Genomic DNA, 24,339 nt, shown 5'->3' with positions numbered 1-24,339 from the left:
AAAAAAAAAAAAAAAAAAAAAGTTCTTAAGAAAAAAAATTGAGCCCTCATTCTAAGGATGATCTGGATGTGATTAAGAAAGCTCTTAAATTATTAATTCATCTTTCCATACTTAAGTGCTACAAATTAACCACCTTTTAAAAACATTGTGGTGAATCATTTTTTCCCACTCTTGAGATATTAAGCATTATTCAGTTAGTTACAAATACTACAATATTGATCTTACATTAAAGAGGGTGAAGGGACTAAAGTAAATCAAAACAAATTGAAAAAAAGAAAAAAAAAGGGTAGACCTGATCAGTTAGCTTTCAAATCGAGCAGGAAAAAAAAAAACAAAAACAAACAAACAAACAAACAAAAAAACACACATGCACCCTATATATATATTAATTATATAATTATATGTTATACATATAATTCCTTTTTTCATGGAAATTATCTGGAGAATTTATGAATCTGAAAAGATGGGGCGAATAGGGAAGGATTCTGAGTTGGCATTGGGAAATGTTAATGGGATCAGTGTAAGTATAGGCAAGTTAATCCAATGTGCATGAGGCTGCTTTCAGTATGAACTCTTTAACTGATAAAACTTGGAGGAGACTGAAATTACTCAACGCGTTGGTGTTTTAGAAATGGAAACATTTGTTTTAATAACATCCCCTTTCCCTTCGTTTTCTTCTCCTTGTTTGTTTGTTTGGGTTTTAAACAGGCCATATACTCCGATGAAAGGACGAATCTCCAATGTATGGTTTGACAGACTTAAAATATCTAATGACTGCCCAGAACACCTTGAGTCAATCAATGTAATGTGTCAAGTGCTTACAGACTTGATTGATGATGAAGTAAAAAGTGGCATCAAGAAGAGTAGAATATTAGTAGGTAAGGCCGTTAAATGTTGCTAATTTAAATTTCTTTCAGTTTGCTCTATTCTTATACATTAAACTTTACTTGGAATATTATTTAGAAACACTTGTATATCATTTGACCTGTTTATAGTATCAAATAGAGTTTACATATTAAGGGTTTCAAAAATATTAAACGACAGCTCATGAAACTTTATTTTCTTTCTGATAATAACATAATTTGAGAATTCCATGCTTAATTTTCAATTAAGAGATTATTCATTTTAGTTTTTAAAATATTTTATTTTAGTTAGCTTAAGTTTTATAAATGTGTTTATTGCCATGATTAAGGTAGCATATGCCGTCAAAATATCAAATTCATGAAAAGTAAACTCTTTGGGGTTAGTATCAGAGGAGTAGGGTGTTTGTAAACTCTGTTTACAAACAGGGGCGCCTGGGTGGCTCAGTGGGTTAAGCCGCTGCCTTCGGCTCAGGTCATGATCCCACAGTCCTGGGATCAAGTTCCACATCGGGCTCTCTGCTCAGCAGGGAGGCTGCTTCCCCGCTCTCTCTCTGCCTCTCTGCCTACTTGATCTCTGTCTGTCAAATAAATTAAAAAAATAAAATCTTAAAAAAAAACAAAAACAAAAAATACCTTCAGCGATTTCTGTTTCCAAGGAGATATAAAATACCTTTACATAAACTGTTTATTCTACTTAATGCCCTTTACTTTTTCTATAAAAGAAATATTAAAATACAAATATTTTATAATATGAATTAAATATAAATATTAAAATAAAATATTAAATACATAAACTATTAAAATCTCTATTTCTGTAATATATAGGAAATTGAGATTAGTTGGATAGGATGTAGATGGTACAGGACATATATTGGTGAAGGAGTTTTGTTTTCAAATAGAACTATTCAATTTATAGTGAGTTGTATTTACTGATGAAATTATAAAGCCAAGAGCTATCTCTGTCATATTCTAAATAACATTAAAATGCACATTAGGGGAGGAGGAGTCAAGATGGCGGAGAAGTAGCAGCCTGAGACTACATCAGATAGCAGGAGATCAGCTCAATAGCTTATCTAAACATTGCAAACACCTACAAATCCAACGGGAGAGCGAAGAGAAGAAGAACAGCAACTCTAGAAACAGAAAATCATCCACTTTCTGAAAGAACCTGTTTTTATCCCCTTTCTCCCCCCCACAATTAGGGGTCTCTTCTGATTTGGTTACAGCGCATTTTTCCGGGGTCTTTGCCACCCTTTTAGTAGTTTATTTGCTCCTTCATATCCTCTTATCTGGACAAAATGACAAGGCGGAAAAAATCACCACAAACAAAAGAACAAGAGACAGTACCGAAGGCTAGGGACCTAATCAACACAGACATTGGTAATATGTCAGATCAAGAGTTCAGAATGACGATTCTGAACATCCTAGCCGGGCTCGAAAAAGGCATGGAAGATATTAGAGAAACCCTCTCTGGAGATATTAAAGCCCTTTCTGGAGAAATTAAAGAACTAAAATCTAACCAAGTTGAAATCAAAAAAGCTATTAATGAGGTGCAATCAAAAATGGAGGCTCTCACTGCTAGGATAAATGAGGCAGAAGAAAGAATTAGTGATATAGAAGACCAAATGACAGAGAATAAAGAAGCCGAGCAAAAGAGGGACAAACAGCTACTGGACCATGAGGGGAGAATTCGAGAGATAAGTGACACCATAAGACGAAACATTAGAATAATTGGGATTCCAGAAGAAGAAGAAACAGAGAGGGGAGCAGAAGGTTTATTGGAGAGAATCATTGGAGAGAATTTCCCTAATATGGCAAAGGGAACAAGCATCAAAATCCAGGAGATGCAGAGAACCCCCCTCAAAGTCAACAAGAATAGGTCCACACCCCGTCACCTAATAGTAAAATTTACAAGTCTTAGTGACAAAGAGAAAATCCTGAAAGCAGCCCAAGAAAAGAAGTCTGTAACATACAATGGTAAAAATATTAGATTGGCGGCAGACTTATCCACAGAGACCTGGCAGGCCAGAAAGAGCTGGCATGATATAGTCAGAGCACTAAACGAGAAAAACATGCAGCCAAGAATACTCTATCCAGCTAGGCTATCATTGAAAATAGAAGGAGAGATCAAAAGCTTCCAGGACAAACAAAAACTGAAAGAATTTGCAAACGCCAAACCAGCTCTACAGGAAATATTGAAAGGGGTCCTCTAAGCAAAGAGAGAGCCTAAAAGTAGTAGATCAGAAAGGTACAGAGACAATATACAGTAACAGTCACCTTACAGGCTAATAATGGCACTAAATTCATATCTCTCAATAGTTACCCTGAATGTTAATGGGCTAAATGCCCCAATCAAAAGACACAGGGTATCAGAATGGATAAAAAAACAAAACCCATCAGTATGTTGCCTACAAGAAACTCATTTTAGACGCGAAGACACCTCCAGATTTAAAGTGAGGGGGTGGAAAACAATTTACCATGCTAATGGGCATCAGAAGAAAGCTGGGGTGGCAATCCTTATATCAGATCAATTAGATTTTAAGCCAAAGACTATAATAAGAGATGAGGAAGGACACTATATCCTACTCAAAGGGTCTGTCCAACAAGAAGATCTAACAATTTTAAATATCTATGCCCCTAACGTGGGAGCAGCCAACTATATCAACCAATTAATAACAAAATCAAAGAAACACATCAATAATAATACAATAATAGTAGGGGACTTTAACACTCCCCTCACTGAAATGGACAGATCATCCAAGCAAAAGATCAACCAGGAAATAAAGGCCTTAAATGACACACTGGACCAGATGGACATCACAGATATATTCAGAACATTTCATCCCAAAGCAACAGAATACACATTCTTCTCTAGTGCACATAGAACCTTCTCCAGAATAGATCACATCCTGGGTCACAAATCAGGTCTCAACCGGTATCAAAAGATTAGGATTATTCCCTGCATATTTTCAAACCACAATGCTCTGAAGCTAGAACTCAATCACAAGACGAAAGCTGGAAAGAACCCAAATACATGGAGACTAAACAGCATCCTTCTAAAGAATGAATGGGTTAACCAGGAAATTAAAGAAGAATTGAACAAATTCATGGAAACAAATGATAATGAAAACACAACAGTTCAAAATCTGTGGGACACAGCAAAGGCAGTCCTGAGAGGAAAATATATAGCGGTACAAGCCTTTCTCAAGAAACAAGAAAGGTCTCAAGTACACAACCTAACCCTACGCGTAAAGGAGCTGGAGAAAGAACAAGAAAGAAACCCTAAACCCAGCAGGAGAAGAGAAATCATAAAGATCAGAGCAGAAATCAATGAAATAGAAACCAAAAAAACAATAGAAAAAATCAATGAAACTAGGAGCTGGTTCTTTGAAAGAATCAATAAGATTGATAAAGCCCTGGCCAGACTCATCAAAAAGAAAAGAGAAAGGACCCAAATCAATAAAATCATGAATGAAAGAGGAGAGATCACAACTAACACCAAAGAAATACAGACAATTATAAGAACATACTATGAGCAACTCTACGCCAACAAATTTGACAATCTGGAAGAAATGGATGCATTCCTAGAGACATATAAACTACCACAACTGAACCAGGAAGAAATAGAAAACCTGAACAGGCCCATAACCAGTAAGGAGGTTGAAACAGTCATCAAAAATCTCCAAACAAACAAAAGCCCAGGGCCAGACGGCTTCCCAGGGGAATTCTACCAAACATTTAAAGAAGAACTCATTCCTATTCTCCTGAAACTGTTCCAAAAAATAGAAATGGAAGGAAAACTTCCAAACTCATTCTATGAGGCCAGCATCACCTTGATCCCAAAACCAGACAAGGATCCCACCAAAAAAGAGAACTACAGACCAATATCCTTGATGAACACAGACGCAAAAATTCTCGCCAAAATACTAGCCAATAGGATTCAACAGTACATTAAAAGGATTATTCACCACGATCAAGTGGGATTTATTCCAGGGCTGCAGGGTTGGTTCAACATCCGCAAATCAATCAGTGTGATAGAGCACATTAATAAAAGAAAGAACAAGAACCATATGATACTCTCAATAGATGCTGAAAAAGCATTTGACAAAGTACAGCATCCCTTCCTGATCAAAACTCTTCAAAGTGTGGGGATAGAGAGCACATACCTCAATATTATCAAAGCCATCTATGAAAAACCCACCACAAATATCATTCTCAATGGAGAAAAACTGAAAGCTTTTCCGTTAAGGTCAGGAACACGGCAGGGATGTCCATTATCACCACTGCTATTCAACATAGTACTAGAAGTCCTAGCCTCAGCAATCAGACAACAAAAAGAAATTAAAGGCATCCAAATTGGTAAAGAAAAAGTCAAACTATCACTCTTCACAGATGATATGATACTATATGTGGAAAACCCAAAAGACTCCACTCCAAAACTGCTAGAACTTGTACAGGAATTCAGTAAAGTGTCAGGATATAAAATCAATGCACAGAAATCAGTTGCATTTCTGTACACCAACAACAAGACTGAAGAAAGAGAAATTAAGGAGTCAATCCCATTTACAATTGTACCCAAAACTATAAGATACTTAGGAATAAACCTAACCAAAGAGACTAAGAATCTGTACACAGAAAATTATAAAGTACTCATGAAAGAAATTGAAGGAGACACAAAAAAATGGAAAAATGTTCCATGCTCCTGGATTGGAAGAATAAATATTGTGAAAATGTCTATGCTACCTAAAGCAATCTACACATTTAATGCAATCCCTATCAAAATACCATCCATTTTTTTCAAAGAAATGGAACAAATAATCCTAAAATTTATATGGAACCAGAAAAGACCTCGAATAGCCAAAGGAATATTGAAAAAGAAAGCCAAAGTTGGTGGCATCACAATTCCGGACTTCAAGCTCTATTACAAAGCTGTCATCATCAAGACAGCATGGTACTGGCACAAAAACAGACACATAGATCAGTGGAACAGAATAGAGAGCCCAGAAATAGACCCTCAACTCTATGGTCAACTAATCTTTGACAAAGCAGGAAAGAATGTCCAATGGAAAAAAGACAGCCTCTTCAATAAATGGTGCTGGGAGAATTGGACAGCCACATGCAGAAAAATGAAATTGGACCACTTCCTTACACCACACACGAAAATAGACTCCAAATGGATGAAGGACCTCAATGTGAGAAAGGAATCCATCAAAATCCTTGAGGAGAATGCAGGCAGCAACCTCTTCGACCTCAGCCGTAGCAACATCTTCCTAGGAACAACAGCAAAGGCAAGGGAAGCAAGGGCAAAAATGAACTATTGGGATTTCATCAAGATCAAAAGCTTTTGCACAGCAAAGGAAACAGTTAAGAAAACCAAAAGACAACTGACAGAATGGGAGAAGATATTTGCAAACGACATATCAGATAAAGGGCTAGTATCCAAAATCTATAAGGAACTTAGCAAACTCAACACCCAAAGAACAAACAATCCAATCAAGAAATGGGCAGAGGACATGAACAGACATTTCTGCAAAGAAGACATCCAGATGGGCAACAGACACATGAAAAAGTGCTCCACGTCACTCGGCATCAGAGAAATACAAATCAAAACCACAATGAGATATCACCTCACACCAGTCAGAATGGCTAAAATTAACAAGTCAGGAAATGACAGATGCTGGCGAGGATGTGGAGAAAGGGGAGCCCTCCTCCACTGTTGGTGGGAATGCAAGCTGGTGCAACCACTCTGGAAAACAGCATGGAGGTTCCTCAAAATGTTGAAAATAGAACTACCCTATGACCCAGCAATTGCACTACTGGGTATTTACCCTAAAGATACAAACATAGTGATCCGAAGGGGCACGTGTACCCGAATGTTTATAGCAGCAATGTCTACAATAGCCAAACTATGGAAAGAACCTAGATGTCCATCAACAGATGAATGGATCAAGAAGATGAGGTATATATACACAATGGAATACTATGCAGCCATCAAAAGAAATGAAATCATGCCATTTGCGACAACGTGGATGGAACTAGAGCGTATCATGCTTAGTGAAATAAGTCAATTGGAGAAAGACAACTATCATATGATCTCCCTGATATGAGGACATGGAGAAGCAACATGGGGGGGTAGGGGGATAGGAGAAGAATAAATGAAACAAGATGGGATTGGGACGGAGACAAACCATAAATGACTCTTAATCTCACAAAACAAACTGGGGGTTGCTGGGGGGAGGTGGGATTGGGAGAGGGGGAGAGGGCTATGGACATTGGGGAGGGTAAGTGCTATTGTGAGTGCTGTGAAGTGTGTAAACCTGGCGATTCACAGACCTGTACCCCTGGCGATAAAAATACATTATATGTTTATTAAAAAAAAAAAATTTGGAAGGGGAGGCAAATCATAAGAGACTATGGACTCTGAAAAACAACCTGAGGGTTTTGAAGGGTCAGGGGTGGGAGGTTGGGGGAACAGGTGGTGGGTAATGGGGAGGGCACGTTTTGCATGGAGCACTGGGTGTTGTGCAAAAAGAATGAATACTGTTACGCTGAAAAAATAAATAAAATGGAAAAAAAATAAATAAAACAGAGGCTGGCCCCGCAAGGGCAAAAAAAAAAAATGCATATTAGGATCCTATATAGATAAGATTTGGGTAAATTAATAAACTTCCTCTGTATTTACTGAAGTACTGAACTAGTCATTGAGTTGAGAGGCAGTGTAAGACTGCTAATATATGTTGTCAAATTCCTTTCACAAAATGGGGCGCCTGGGTGGCTCAGTGGGTTAAGCCTCTGCCTTCAGCTCAGGTCATGATCTCAGGGTCCTGGAATCAAGTCCCGCATCGTGCTCTCTGCTCAGCGGGGAGCCTGCTTCCTCCTCTCTCTCTCTCTGACTGCCTCTCTGCCTACTTGTGATCTCTGTCTGTCAAATAAATAAATAAATAAATCTTTAAAAAAAAATTCCTTTCACGAAAAAATTGTTCATATTGATACTTCTAGCACCCCTATTAGAATGTCCATCTTATTACATTCTCATTGGATAATATTGTCTTGAAAAAAATTTGCTAAAAATAAGGCAATTAATTTGTGATTACTTTGTTATTTTCCTTCTAATTTTGTTTGTTATATTTTTACACAGGAAAGCTTTTCTTAGTTGTCTGTTACTCTTTCCTCTTATGATTTTTCTTTTACAAATAAGGTCTCAGTTTAAGAAAATCCTAGAACTTGGGTAAATACTCAAATAAATTTTCTGCTGGTTTTCTATAATGTGATTTTTTTTTTTTACATGTAATTCTTTGATTCATCTGGAATTTATTTTGCTTTCTTTTTACCATGTCATGGAAGTATTAGTTATTTCTGAAGTACCAAAAGAACTTTATTAAAAAATAGTCTTGTTTATAAAGTGATCAGTAATATAGTCAGTATTTTCTCAGAACTCCATTGACTTATAACAATATTTCTCTTTGAAAGCTTTGTAGATGATTACATTATAAAATGATAAAACTTGAAATTTATGGTAAAGCCATATTAAAATATTTACATATTATTTTATGAGTATAAAAAGCTGGGAAAGAAAAAAAGATATTTTTTTAGAATTTGTGAGTTGAGCTGATTCACTTCTATAAAAAAGCCTCTTTCCTACTTTGAGATGTGAAAGAGACCACAAAGGTGCAGATACAAGGCCGTTTGTTCTTGTTACCTGTATTGTCAGCCATTTCACTAGTCAAAGAACTTAAATCTTCAGGAACGGTTTTGTAGCATTGAACATGTCCCCCAAATTCACATGATCCTTGAACTCTTACACTATGACAAAACGTGAGTTATGTTTATATTAGTTATTAATATAACTATATATTACAGATAGTTATCTATATAAAACTATGGTATATTACCATAACTATATATATATAAAAAACATGTTTATATTAGTTATTAACTCCTTTTTTGTGTCTAGGATTCTTTACATGGGTTAACTCTTAATGCAAAGGGAAATAACATTCTAATCCTATGGAGATCGTTTTTTGCTGTGGTTTGTTTGCTCGTCTTACGGACCTAAGCGAACCACCCCTGTATTTGGAAATGTGGCACAAGAAGCAGGGTCACTGCTGTGTTCGAGAGTGTGTGCGTGCATCCCCTGCGCTGTGTGAATCCTAACTGCGGATGCGCTGATGCGGCTGATGGCGGTAAGCCACCAGCAAGAGCTTGGGCTCTGGACTCGGCCTGCAGGTTTCCAACCCTAGACTGACGACTTTGTAGGTACAGAATCCCCTGAGCCTCTGTGCTTGGATGCCAGTCATAGTAGCTCTCTTACAGAGTTGTGGTGGTTGAGGGGGTATAGCTCAGTGGTAGAGCATTTGACAGCAGAGTTGTGGTGGTTGAACTAGTCAGTTCATATGATCTTAGAAATGTGTCTGGCACGTAATGTTGAGACAGGTTCCTTGCTGTTATTAAATAATCTTTATACGCCTTACGCCAGGGTCACTCCAAACAGCAGAAAGGCCCTCGTGGGTTAGGCCCGCCCCCCGGAGACTCAGGCAGCTCACTGCTCCTTCCCCAGCAGCTGTCTTCATTTTGCTCAGTGGTGGACGTGCTGCGTTTCCCTTTCTTTTTCATAGATTACTTAAACAGAAGTTACTGCTTAATATTTTTCTACTGGTTTTTATACTTTTGTGTGTCTATTGTGGTACATTTTAAGTGAAGTAAGATTTAAGTGCTATTCATGACATGCTAATGAAGGAGGGATTCAATGGGAAGTCCAAGAAAAATGCGCTTAAGATTCTGAACAATTTTTATTATGCACACACATATGCACCACAGTAAGGTTGGGTTATTTTTAAACAGTTGTAAAAGGAAAAACTGGAGAATTTTAGGATCAGAAAGGAAAAACATGGAGGTAATAGGTACAAAAATTGTTATCCTTATTGATTTTGTTTAATATGGGATAAAATTTCTGATTTACTATCATACAGTATATGCTCGTGGAACCCTTATCTCTAAGATTATATCTGCAACCGGTGTAGCTTTGTAAAGCAACACTATTCTCTATATTCGGGTAGGTGGGAGCCTATCCGTTGTCTGTGGTTTTATTTTGATGAGTGGTTTTTTTTTTTAATCTTAGTTTTAAAAACAATTGTTTTAATAATTTATGTTTACCAAACTGCTTTTGGATAGTGTACCTAGCTCGATCAGGTCAAAGATGGTACTTCTCATACTAAATTTGATCTCCAAATTGTTAATAAAAATGTTAAGTCTTGGAATACCAAGAAAACTTCAAAAATTTTATGGTCTAATGAGGGAGATACAGAAGTAAGGTGTTCTAATACGATGTATTGTGAAAGTGTGTTACAAGGTGCATTGTGAGCAGTCAGGAAAAACAGGTGATCTTTGGGAGAGTTAAGGACTGTCTCTTAGAAGAGAGGACTCTCCAGCTGAGTTTTAAAAAAAGAGTAAGAATACGACTGGTAAACAAAGAGGGAAGTCGTGGAAGAAAAGAAGGGCACATCAGAATCTCTCAGGATATACTAGTTCAGTATGCACTTCAGTCCCCAAGGATTATTGAATTTAGACGCAGAGAGTGACGTGATGGTATGTGCATTTCAGAAAGCTTATGCTGGCCACGTGGTGGTGTGGTGGCAGGCAGGCCAGTCTGAAGGGCTGGAGAATAGCTAGGAGGCAAATACAGTAGGTCCAAGAGAATGACAGTGATTAACACACCCACCGTTTGCAGATTTAGGGAACACAAAGATGAATAAGGTTTCTACTGAAGGACATGATAGTCAACTGCAGGCATTACCTGTGAAAACAAATTCTTGATTTTTCTGGTCATCAATGGAAATATATTGCTTTCTTAATGGAAAAAAAAATTAACTTTGGTTAAATAGGAAGAACTATACAAAAAGTTCACTAACTGTCATAGTGCTGGGGTCAGATAGAGGAGATGGTCAAGGAACACCAGTGTGTTCTTGGAGACATTTGTGAATCCTCACTCTGTACATTAAGACTATCAGGCATAAGAAACCTTATTTATTTAATTTTATGTATTGGTACCCCTCATGATTCTGCAGAGGGTATGATAAAAGGTAGGGGAAACGAGCAGTAAAATAGTGACTTTAAATCAGTTTCTGATTGTTGATAATATAGTTACTCTAATAAATCAGTTGGTTCAAATCTTGTAGCCTGAGAAAATTATTAATAATGTTATATTATTCTGTCTTCTTGTTTTATTAACGTGGGGAGTGTCCATTGTGCAGAATGTAAGCAAATTCATAGTACTACATTCTGCCTTTCTGTTAATATCAGTGAAACTCATTTCCTTTTTGTATGTTTTTGTATAATATGAGAAATCAAAATGAAGAAAGGTATATAATTTTTCCCATGTGTACTGCTGTGCTTTAAAAGTACATACAATAGTAATAGTACTAAAATAGTTCACATTTATAGTATACTTGACAGTTTTTAAATTGCCATTATTATACATCATTGTTTTATTTTCAGATAGTGTTTAAATTATAAGGTTGTTTTCATGCACAATATCTCTTTTGAGCCTTGTGATAGGTAAAACAGGAAATTATAATTCTCATTTCAGATATTAAAACAAAACAAAACACAAAAACTTAAATCCAAAGAGATTCTAGCTAACATAAAATCTAGTTGGGACTAGAACCCAGACCCTTTGACTTCGTCACCTTTGTACCAGGATGGGATTCCTTTTTCGGCCACTAGGTGGTGACAATTTGTTAAGACAAAACTGATAAAATTTAGGGTTTAACTTTGATCTAGGACATCTAGAACCTGACTAATGTAAACCAGATTACAAAATTTTGATAATATGAGCATACTGTCAGAATTTTGAAGCAGGGATAATCAAGTAATCCTGGAATTACACCTGAGTAATTTATGTGGATGTTCTAAATACCCATCATGAGAGAAATGGTTAAGGGAATTATGGTCTATTAATACAATTGAATATTATGTAACTATTAAATACTGTATGCACACATAGAATGAACATTGTGAGTGTGTGTTCAATTAATAAAGTTATTTTTTTTAATTCTGTTGAAAGACTTAAGTCAGTATGATATGAAAGAAAAAGTAAGGTATAAAAATTATATATTGAGTGTTTAACTATTAAATTGAACTTTAAAAATATGTCAGAATTATGTATGAGTAGTGAAATTTTGGATGACTCATTTTATTTCTGCCCGTTTGGTGTAAACACTTTATACACTGGATATATATCAGTGTATTAATTTTATAATATTTAAAATAAAAATGAAAGGACAATTGCAATGACCAAGAAAATGAGCACCAAAATTTCCAGTCTCCCTTTGTCCTGACCTTACACAAATTTCTTTTGAAACTTTTAGCTCTTTCTTGAGCTAAAACTTGAGAAATGATAACAGATTCCTACTTTCTTTTCATATCTATCTATCTATCTATCTATCTATATATACACATATATACAGATCTTCATTAAACAACTAGCTTTTCTTCAACAACAATTAGAACTTTAAAGGCTTGGAAGTCCTGTTTCAACAGCTTTTTCTGGAAGATGATAAGTATTTTCTTTACCCTGTAAATATCAGAGAAAATAGATAAATAGATATTCCCAAACCTTTTGAGACTTTATCACAGTTTAGTCTGAATAACTATAATATATGTTAAATGGAAGAGTTGTTGAAATTTGAAGGGAGGGTAGATTTTATTACATGCTAAAAGTTCTGTTTAATTGATGATAAACTTGAATTTGTAAGTATTTTTTTCCTCTGGATTTTGTTTTTAGATAGATTAGTTTTCCCAGTATAGTTTTTTTTAATACATTGTTTCTGTTTTATTTTATTTAAAGAGTTCATAAAAGCTAGGTTTATGATTTTTAACATGTTTTATTCAGCTTGTTAATCTTAAATGTATGTTGAAATGTTAACTCTTGACGTTTTAATACTTTGCCAGCAACTATAAATATACATTGTAACCATTACCTACAATGAGTTTACTATTTGGTATTTACTTATTGAACAGTATATTTTATATTGCATTTTAGACATTTAGATAGAAATTGAATTCAAATAACTAGTCTTTTGTGTTAAATTTCCTTCTATTAGAAAAAAATACACAAAGTCCCTTTTCATAATAAGTTGTGATGCTAAAGGTGATTGTATTGTCAAAGATGACTGGTGAGAAATAGCAGATTACCTCACAAGATTATAATTGGGTAAGGAGCTTAGAGTAAATCTTTAAATAATAAGATTTCAGTGAGTGCATTTATTTTCACTGTAAATTATGAGTATCAAACAGGAGGTTCAGTATTTGCAGGATGCCTTCATATTCATAATGACATCTCAAATGTGGGAAAATGTTTTCTTACTTTTGGTTTTGTTTTTGTTAGACTGGTTTCATTCAAGGGGCTCTGAAACCACACAAAGTGATTAGGTTACCCTGGTCAATAAGAATGAAATGGTGGAGGAGGAATTTAATCTGTAAAATTTTCTCAGTATGGATGATTTTAAAATAATTTTAAGTTGTTTTTGCTTACTAATCTGTTTCATTCACCTTTTAGCTTGTGATTTTTAAATCTCTGTCATATTAAAAGATCACATTTAATGATCCGAGCCTCAGCGTTTCTTTATGAAACGTCTCTTTATGAAACGTTTTCTTTTTGCTCCACTTATGAATTGTGAAGCTTTTTTCGATCATTGATGCAGCTTAGATTACCTGGAACTTCATCGTCCGCTGTGGTAGTCCTTAGCGCATGTGACAATTTAGGCTTAAATTTGAACTCGCTAAAATTAAATAAAATTAAACATGTAGTTCCTTAGTCACACTGGTCATAGTTAATATATTCCTTAGGTACATTTGGCAAAAATATAATACAAGCTCTTGAATTTCTCCAAAAAATAAAAACTTGTTCCTACAGCCTTGGTATCTATAACATACGGTTTCTTTTAAATCGTGACCATATTTTCACTTTCTGTTCTTACCCATTATACCTAATCCTGAATTGTCTGCCTGCAGCCATTGCTATTTTTCTAAGACTATGATTCTCATACATTTGATGTATAGGTAGAAGAGCTTTTAAAAATTAGACATATACTTGTAGATTGTGTTAGAGGACTGACGCTGAGTCTAGGAATCTTTAATTTTAAGGAGCCAGATTTAGAAATCTGGGTGGAGGACACTAACCATTCACTCCTGCTTTTTTCTAAGCTTTACTTTTATAGCCAGTCAGATCGCCAAAGAGCCACATTCCCTGATGATACAAATTTGTCCCCTTATAGATATATTTTTATAGAACCACAACCTATATTTATTCATTTATTTGATGAGATACTTACTAGATGCCTGCTATGTGCCAGGCACTTGTTCTAAGCATAGGGAGGGTACATCAGTGAATAAGACAAAAATCCCTCTTCACATGAACCTTATAGACTACTGAATGCTAAGGCTTCATGTCCCAGACTTACATAAAAGTCATGAGCAGAAGAGGCTGTCTGTACAATGGCTGATTTTGAGTTTGATGTTTAATAAAGATCTCCTTGATAAATTTCACCCAGGAATTCAATGCCAGTAGAAGTTTCTAGTAGGATTTGGCATGATTCCTTCTGTTAAAGAATGTTGTCTTGCTACAAGGAAGCAGTTGGAAGACCAGCAGCACCTGTAATTGCGGCTGCCTCCCCATATTATGTGTGTCTCTCTCTCTTTCGTTCTTTACCTCTCATTCTACCAGGAACCCCATCGCTCTCGCCCTCACATTTCCCCGCATTTTAAAGCTGTAGTTTTACTGTGAACAGTGTGTTTGGTTATAAGCAACCTGGAATTCATTTTGTAAGTAAATTGGAAAAAGAGGGGAGATCCGAAGCGATGAAGGAAGTAATCATTTGCTAGGATTGGTTCTGTGAACTTGAAGGAAGTCTGCGGTCATATTCTGGGAAATCAAACTGAAAGTAGACTTCTGTATTTGCAATAACTCTAAACTTTGAAAGTCATTGCTGTTTGACTTTTACAAGTGATTATTAAGCATTTGTGTCTAATAGATTTAAAAAACTTTGTGGGAACCCTGGGGCACCTGGGTGGCTCAGTCGGTGGAGCCTCTGCCTTCGGCTCAGGTCATGATCCCAGGGTCCTTGGATTGAGCCCCACATCAGGCTCTCTGCTCAGTGGGGTGCCTGCTTCTCCCTCTGCCTCTCCCTCCTCCCCCAAATTGTGCTCGCCGTTGCTCTCTCTCGCTCTCTCAGTATCTCTCTCTCTCTCTCAAATAAATAAATAAAATCATCTTTAAAAAAATAAAAACTTGGTGGAAACTCTAAAGATCATCTAGTCCAACTATCTAATCTTACTGGAAATGAGATTCTGGGTCTTAAATAGTTTACCCCAAGGCAATACCTAGAGTGTCACTGGTAGGATTAAAACTCGGTTTCCCTTTATTTCACTGGGGTCCTCTTTCCACCAGACTTTACATTACAGAATGTTCCATGTGCCTTTAAATATGATAAATTTAAGAGACGTTCATAAACTTTTTATTACTTTCATCCTGTAACATATGGTTTCTAAGAATTCAGCTAAACAGACTTTTGCTAAGTTACCACTGTGTACCAGGAAGTGTACTCACCTCTGGGTGCAGGAGATCAGGAAGCCAACTCCGGGCACATGTGCACCAGGGGGCGGGGACACTTCGCTGAGCTCCTCAGAAGCCCACAACACGGTGTGGTCATGGGAGGCAGAACGGTTTCTTATCCTCAAGGATTTCAAAATCTAGAGAACTAACGTACAGTTGCTAAATTAAAACCTGGTCAAAATTCTATTTCAGAGTGTTTGCTTTATAACCCACGTTCTTGTTTCACATAGAAAACCTAAGAAGAAAAAGAGGAGTCTATAACTAGAACTGTAGCAAAACCCAGTAAGTATCACACTCTCTCTCCTAACTTACAATGAGGGTTTCCCGAAAACACTCATCTTGTCTGCCGCAAGCTCTGCATATCCAAATGGGGCATGTCCTGTTGATCAGTGTTCACATCCACAGGTAATGCAGTCCGGTGGTGGTTAACCTTTTCGGGAGTCTGATGCATATATGCGACTTTGACACTCAGTTTTAAGGTGTGTGTCCTGCTCTGCCCCTGCCAAGCCCATTCATGATCTCTCAGACGTACCTGCATGTGTGGCTGGTGTGGGGGGTTATTTTGAAAGAGCCTTCCGGTGGTTCTCCTCCATGGTGAACTTCTGCTGTTGATGAGGCCCTATTATTTCTTTCTGGTATGTTGAAAACCACAGATGTCATATTTATCATACATTGGCATTATTTACATATTATGTACTTCTTAAAAATCTAAACTTCGCAAGCCTTAGTAATCTTCACTAATACGTTGTATCCTGGGTCCAAAATAATATTATTGCCCTGCCCAATACTATTATTAGACATTATTAAATAAATAAAATATAAAAACAAAGAAAATTTAAAAGAGTTCTATTTTAATAAATACTGGAGGATGGTGGAGAGTACATTAAGGTCTGTCACAGTCTGGATTCCAAAAGTCCTAGCTTTACAGCCAGAATTAGGGATGCATCCTTAAACATGTCGCCCAGTCTTGGGCCTTGGTTCACTTCATCCGTAAAAAGAGATTGTAGTAAATTTAAATTTATAGTCCCTTTAAGCATTCAGCTTTATACTTTGTTAAGTGAAATAAAGCGGGAGGCTGGAAATGAGAAGATCTGGATTCCACACCAGTGTATATTTTTATATTTCCACAAGTGTGTGGCTGTGTGATTTACTTTCTATATTTATTTCTCACAAAATGTAAATAAGACACCTTTTAGCTCTCACTCAAGCAGGGGAGTAGCATTCCAGGTCTCGAGCCTGAAGTTGGGCCCCCGCATCTTTTTTTTTTTTTTTTTAAGATTTATTTATTTCACAGAGATCACAAGTAGGCAGAGAGGCAGGCAGAGAGAGAGAGAGAAGGAAGCAGGCTCCCAGCTAAGCAGAGAGCCCGATGCGGGGCTCGATCCCAGGACCCTGGGATCATGACCTGAGCTGAAGGCAGAGGCTTTAACCCGCTGAGCCATCCAGGCGCCCCGGGCCCCCGCATCTTATCCCTATCTCTGTATTCTGTGATGTCCCTGGTGCCCCATCGAGGGCCTGTGTATTTAGTACATGTACTGCCGAAGGGAGCACGGGACTGTGTATTTTAGTCTGCATATCTTTGGTGGCTAGCACAGTGTTCGGACACATGAAAGACAATAACAGTCTGTTAAATGAATAAATTATTTTTTTTAATCTTTTGAAAAAGTTTGTATAGGTACATGTTTTAATTATACCATCATAAGTCAGTTTCCAAAACAATATTGTAAATCAGAGATGTTTTAACTAGCTCACCAAATTTTTTTTTAAGATTTTATTTATTTATTTGACAGAGATCATAAGTAGAGAAGCAGGCAGAGAGAGAGGGGGAGGCAGGCCCCGTGCTGAGCAGAGAGCCTGAGGTGGAGCTCCATCCCAGGACCCTGGGATCATGACCCAAGCTGAAGGCAGAGGCTTTAACCCACTGAGCCACCCAGGCACCCCCACCAAATTTTTTATTATCTTCCCTAAAAGATCCCTCAATGTCTCTTATAAGGCAGGTACGAGAAATGTAACTCTTCATGGTGCTTGGAGCTTGGCAAGTAAGAGAGGTGCACGTTATTAATTCTGGTGGCAGTTGGAGGACTCCTATAATACAAGTATAAGCAAAATATAAGTGGACATTAGAAGTTTACATAACACTTGTGCTATGACTCATATTTTGAATTATGATAAATATGTTTAGTCAGTGAGCATGATTTCTTTGTTTAATTCCAACTCTTTTTTTTTTTAAGATTTTATTTATTTATTTGACACAGAGAGAGAGATCACAAGTAGGCAGAGAGGCAGGCAGAGAGAAGGGGAAGCAGGCTCCCTGCTGTGGGGCTCAATCCCAGGACCCTGAGCTCATGACCTGAGCCGAAGGCAAAGGCTTTAACCCACTGAGCCACCCAGGTACCCCCCCAATTCTTTATAACAAATCTCTTTACCAGTGATGACCTAGGTGAACCAGTGTTACTCATTATAAGTATTTTTTTAATGAGCTCGAAAGTAGACTACATTTCTTTTTAGCACTATATCTCTGTAAAGATCTCCAAATATTTTACAGTATGCATGGAAGCCTGACACAGATGTATCTTGCTTTAAATTATTGTCACATTTATTCAGCTTCTTCTGATAAGTGAATTTTTTGTTTCCTTTAGGAGGATTTTCTATGGGAGGGTGCATGGCAATGCATTTAGTATATAGAAATCATCAAGATGTGGCAGGAGTATTTGCTCTTTCTAGTTTTCTGAATAAAACATCTGCTGTTTACCAGGTAAGTTCCAGATTTTTACAACAAAACAAAACAAACAAGCATGAAATATTCATATGTTGAAACTAAAACAAAATTGATAATTAGGCAGTAACCATCAGTGCACAAAGCACTGGTGGGCCTCCATTCCCCGATTAGTTATATCAAATAATAATTCCAGCTGGTCATTAATGTTCAGGAAATGCCATAGAAAGACTTATTAAGCTCAGCGTCAAAGGCGAAAGACTAAAAAGAATGTATTTGTATGATACATGTGTATCCCTTACACCATGATAAAAATATGGTTGATTATTAGCGAGGTTTATATCATGAATGTAATCAAAACAGAATCTCTCACATTCCCGATGCCTGTTTCATAGCAGCAGGCTAATACAGGGATACAGTACATAGCGCTGTAACTTCATACCTCCTGTAGAAGCGGCGGATACAGAAATGAAACCTACAATGTAATTTTCACCTTAATTGTCCCTGTCTTCCTCCGTCCTTCCATCCTGCGTGAAGAGGTGTGTCTGCTCGAGTCACACGGTTTCTTCAGGAAACACTCTGCCCCTGTTTGAGACAGTCCTCTGTGGAGTCACTGCTGGTCGCATAGGACTAACGATAGCTCCCGTGGTACCTGCGGCCAGCTGGATGCCCCAGACGGCACCACACCCACCTCTTTTCTCCCTTGGAATAGTGAAGCTTGCGTAGAGTGGGCATTTGTCTGCCCTGTCTGATTTCCCAGGTGATGTCCTTTAGGGAATTTCTTAAACATTTCCGTTTCCGTGTCCTGTTCTCAGGCTCTTCGGGACAGCGACGGTGTGCTCCCTGAATTATTTCAGTGCCACGGTGCCGCAGACGAGTTAGTTCTTCATTCTTGGGGTGAGGAGACAAACTCGATGTTAAGGTCCCTAGGAGTGAGTGCGAAGTTTCACAGTTTCAGGGGTGTTTACCATGAGCTAAGCAGAGCCGAGCTCGAAAAGTTGAAGTCATGGGTTCTTACAAAGCTCCCGGAAGAAGTGGAAAGGCAATGTGAATGAGTCAGGGTAGATTTGCTCATCTATATGTCATGTCTCCATGAAAAGTGGTTTTTACTGCCAAATTACAGTTTGATAAATGATAATTAAAACATTAATAAATATCACGTGTACTGATTTATTTACTAGTCACTGAAATGCTTAGCACCACAGAGAGTAGCATCATCTTATCAATGGCAAACATTAATTTAGACAAACATCTGTGGATTGTTTTTCAGATACATTTGTAAATAATTGGAGACTCTTTAAAAAAAATTTTTTTTTAATTTCCTTTCAGTGTTCCAGAGTTCATTGTTTATGCACCACACCCAGTGCTCCATGCAATACATGATCTCCTTAATACCCACCACCAGGCTCACCCAACATCCCATGCCCTCCCCTCCAAAACCCTCAGTTAGTTCCTCAGAGTCCACAGTCTCTCAAGGTTCATCTCCCCCTCCGATTGGAGACCTTTTGAGTAATAAATATGGTCCTCTGAGCTCTGCATGAAGAGTTTTCTCTCCGCTCTGTGGCCTGGGAGGTCTCTGAAGGCAATAAGCTGGGTATAGGGCTCACCTTGTTTCCTGCCCCTTCCATCAGAGACCACTGACCTATACTGCCCGATGTCCAGTACTTCGAAAAACTTCGTTTCCAGTATTTTGCCTTTTTGTTGTTCTTTCAGATGAAAGAATATTCATTTCCTATGTTACATCAATGGCTGGAAGCAACGCTAAATTGTCCTTTAAAGTTTAATTTTTTAAATTCTTTTATATCTACTTTTTCTAGTGCTCTTCATTCCTTAATGTAGTGCCACATTTCCGTATGATATCATTTTCCTTCTGCCTGAAATACTTTAACATTTATGATAATGCAGGTCCGCAGCTATTAAATTCTTTCAACTTTTGTATGTCTGAAAGAGTCTTATTTTGCCTTCATTTTTTAACGATATATAGAATTCTAGGTTCACAGGGTATTTTTTCCTTTCATTATTATAAAGATCTTACATTATCGTCTTCTGGTTTGCATTTTTTCTGGTTTTATTTTTTTTCTATGACTGTATTTACAATTTTCTCTGTCTTTAGTTTTAAGCGATTTGATTATGATGTACTTTGGTGTTTTCTCCTTTTTTTTTTTTTTTTTGTGCCAGGTGTTTGTTGAGTTTCTGCTTTTGAAATCTGTGGATTTATAGTTTTCATCAAATTTAGAGACATTTTGGCCACTGCATTTTCTAATATTTGTTTGCCTCTTCCTCTTCTCTTTTTTAGGGGACTTCAGGCTTATTGGTGCTTATTCCTTTTTTCCCCTCCTTTTCCTTTTATCTTTTTTTGTCTTCCACTCTGCATTTCATTTTGGATAGTTTCTATCACTGTGTATCAAGTTCACTGATCTTTTGCAATGTTTATCATTAATCCTACCTACTTTATTTTCTATCTGAGGTATTATGCACCTGAGATAAAAAAAAAAGAGAGAGAGAAGTTCTGTGTTTTTTTGTTACATTTTATATTTAATATCTTTATTCTCCTTCTAGAATATATGGGATATAAATAGCAACGGTTCTGTTCTTTATTGAGTCTGTCATCTCGGTCATTTGTTATTTTGTTTCTAATGTCTCTCTTTCCACTAAGGATGACATTTTCTTGCCTCCTTCCTAGGCCTCATGATTTTTTATTAGATCCCAAGCATTGTAAATTCTGCCTCATTAAGCAGTGGGCTATTTGCATTTCTATAAATAGGAGCCTTGTCACTGAGTGCAATTAAATTACCTGGAAAGTACTTAGAAACAGTTTCATCCTTTCAGGCTTCCTTTTTAGCTTTCTTAGGAGGTTCCAGAGCCCTGTTTCTCCAGGACCGACTTTGCCCCGCTCTTCAAGCAGTGCATTGTGGGTACTCGAGCTGACACTTGCGGGACTGTGAGGTTTCACGGTGTGGCTGGTGGAACACACATGTCCCAGGCCTCCATGAGCCCCAGTGGTTGTTTCCTCTGTTCCCCGTGAGTCGCCCTCCCCTCCCACACCTCTCTCTGATGGTTAGTGCTGGAGTTGGGCTGGACCTCTGCAGATCTGCTCTGTGAACTCTAAGCTCCCGGCTCTCCTGGCTCCCTCCGGGTCTCCTGCCTCACACTGCAGCCCGGAAGCTCCCTTCGCACAGTAAGCTGAGCATCTGAAGACCTCACCTCATCTGTTCTTGGTGAGAACCGTTCTGTGCTGCCAGTGTCCGGGATCTGGAAGCCTACACGTGGCTTAGCTGTTGAGCGGTTTCAGGTTGAAGAATAAATCTGAAGAATAAATAAGATCTACAAATCCTTGTATATATCTCCATCTTGGTCATGAGCAGAAAGTCCCTTCATTCCTCTTGTATTTAAAGTTATCAACTCTAAATGTGAAGAGGGAGGGTGGGAGAGAGAAAGAGACTGATAAAATTTAATAAAATCCAAAAATCCCTTTACAGAAGACTGCGCAGGGTTTTAATTATCCCAAGCTTTTAATGACCTTCAACTCCTTGAACTTCTAAATGCCTCGGCTTGAATATACACAGTATGACTCACACATAAACCCCTTATGGCCGCATTTACCCTGGGAGTACCACATACACCTGGCATAAAGAAGGGTGTCAAGTATATACATCCCAGATAGACTGTAAGGAAAGAAATCCAGATTGTTTTTTAAATACTTGGGCTGTTACTTATTAATCATGTACTCTGGCATAAACTTCAGCCTCTGCCACAATATATTCTTCTGTGAGATTATTGCCTGAAGGTCAAGCTATATGGTCTATGTAAAAGTCTTTAATATAAGTTAAACAGAGGCGCCCGGGTGGCTCAGTCGGTTAAGTGTGTGCCTTCAGCTCAGGTCATGATCTCAGGGTCCTGCTGATTGGGAAGCCTGCTTTTGCCCCCCTCCCTCTCCCACTGCTTGTGTGCTCCCTCTTGCTGTGTCTCTGTCAAATAAAATTTTATATATATGTATAAAATTTTATATATTAATATATAATTATATAATTATAATAATATATATGATATAATAGAATAATTATATATTATGTACAATTTTATATATATATATATAATTCAAGGCATTACTAGTACTGATTAGTATGGTTATAAATGCAGCTCCACAAATAGATTCATGCATGGAGGATGTATCTAAAATTTTATGTGGCTATAACCTTCAGTCAAATTCTGGTCCCCTCCCCATTGGGCCAGTAAGATACCCATTGTGTTATCCTGAGCAGTATGCTCAGGGGAGGTCCTCCAGGCTCCAGTTCTCACTAATCTTGAGGTCCCTGTTGTCCATACGCATGTGGTCTCTTAAAGCCGGGTTTTTGAGCCTGAGAAAAATAGGCTAAGGCTGGAAACACCAGGGTTTAAGGTGTCCTCCTAAAGAAACCACTCAGTCATTCCTTTCCTGTCCCATCCCAAACCTTGCTGATGCTTTATCTGCAGAAACATTTTGAAGGCAAAGGAATTGAAATAGCTGTTGTCCTCTCTTACGTGGGAGAAAAAAAATAGCAAGAAGAAGAAAATGTAAATCAGTATCACAATAAATTATATACCTTTATGTCGGGGAGACTGGAATTTTGCAAGGAAGGAGAGAGAAAGCTGGATACGAGTGAAGGGAAACGTGCACTTTTTACTCTTTCTTCTGTTTGAATTTTTGTAGTGTGCTTTATTACTTTTATGATCTCTAAGTGAAGCTGAATGTTTATTGGTAGTATTTTTTCTCAACTGAAATCTGAATAAGAAAGATCATCATCAGTGGTAAGGGGCTTACATGTATTTTTTATAGGAAGTTTAGTATTTCAATTGAAGTATAACAAAATGAACTGAGCAAAATATAAAGCAAAATGACAGTTTAGCTATGGATAATGTGTGGTACTTTGATATGTAAAAGAGAATGTCTAGATATTGGTTAGCCAGAATGTATTTAGGCAAAAAGTCTTTATCATATAAAAGGGATTTCTTGATATGAGGACAGAATTACCAAAGCCATGCAAGCATTTCAATGCCAAAAGCATGCAGATATTTCAAGAAAATTCAGATTATATGGTACATAAAGTCAGTTAGTTCCTAAGACTGACTTGGAGTAATTTCAACACATGAAAAGTTAGAACTGTATTTACAGAGAAGAAATGTGCTGTCATACATATTTTAATTTTACGTCCCAGTTTGCTCCTTAAAAATAGGTTTCTGTGGGTGTACATGTATAAACTCTTCTGAAGTAAGCGTAACATATTCCTACACTGAGGGTAACATGCATGAGCTATCTCTTGTCATATCTGTTAAATTCTGCCATTTGGCTGTAACCAAATTTGTTCCGTACAACACTGAATTAAGACTGCTATGAACAGGACTCTACAAACTTGAATGAGGCCCCCCTGTAGCACTTACCTCAGCTGTGTCCACCAGGTTCTGGTCCCATCCAACTGAACAAATCTCATGATCATTTAGAGTTTTCCTTGGGAGGCCAATTGTCCTTCTTCTTAAGTTTCTATATTCCCCTTCCCACTTGTCATTAGCATTAATCCAGGCATCGCAGGATATATGAGCAATTACACAGACTCCATCTTGGTCTACAAGGAGATCATCTAGGACAGTGTGTCCTCCACAACCCCCTAGCCATGATTTAAATTGGCGCTGAATGTTTCCAGAAACAAGAGGAGTAATCTTTGAGCATTTTAGCTAAAGACAGGCACAAATTTCTTGCCAAATGTTTTATTTTATTTTTTTAAAGATTTTATTTATTTATTTAACAGAGAGAAATCACAAGAGAGGCAGGCAGAGAGAGAGGAAGGGAAGCAGGCTCTCCACTGAGCAGAGAGCCCGATGCGGGACTCGATCCCAGGACCCCAAGATCATGACCTGAGCCGAAGGCAGCGGCCCAACCCACTGAGCCACCCAGGTGCCCTTGCCAAATGTTTTAATTGGATGAGTGGATCCCATTGTAGAGATTAGAGCCCTTAGGCTATACATAAATAGCAAACTGGTTATCCTCTCTAGAAAGCTTTCACGAATAACAGGGGTAACTTCAATTTGGAGCGATCTCTACAGGCATGTGGGATCTATATGAGCTACTCATGAAAACACTTGAAAATGTCTTACATGGAAGAAAGTCACCATGT

At 37.6% G+C, this 24,339-nt stretch overlaps 1 protein-coding gene across 1 annotated transcript in view; it reads left to right on the top strand.

Annotated features, from left to right (window-relative positions):
- Positions 1 to 19,546, top strand: part of LYPLAL1 (lysophospholipase like 1) — a 41,967-nt gene extending 22,421 nt beyond the window's left edge. The window contains exons 3-5 of the mRNA XM_045982021.1: positions 709 to 878; positions 18,114 to 18,229; positions 19,006 to 19,546. Of these exons, the coding sequence (XP_045837977.1) occupies positions 709 to 878; positions 18,114 to 18,229; positions 19,006 to 19,245 (526 nt within the window). The 3' untranslated portion in view covers positions 19,246 to 19,546. The remainder of the gene's footprint in view (positions 1 to 708; positions 879 to 18,113; positions 18,230 to 19,005) is intronic.
- The last annotated feature ends 4,793 nt before the right edge of the window (positions 19,547 to 24,339 follow it).

Source organism: Meles meles, chromosome 17, assembly GCF_922984935.1.
Source record: "Meles meles chromosome 17, mMelMel3.1 paternal haplotype, whole genome shotgun sequence".
NCBI classification, from domain to species: Eukaryota; Metazoa; Chordata; class Mammalia; order Carnivora; family Mustelidae; genus Meles; species Meles meles.
Note: the sequence above shows the minus strand (reverse complement) of the source record. Positions and strands in the feature narration are given on the sequence as shown.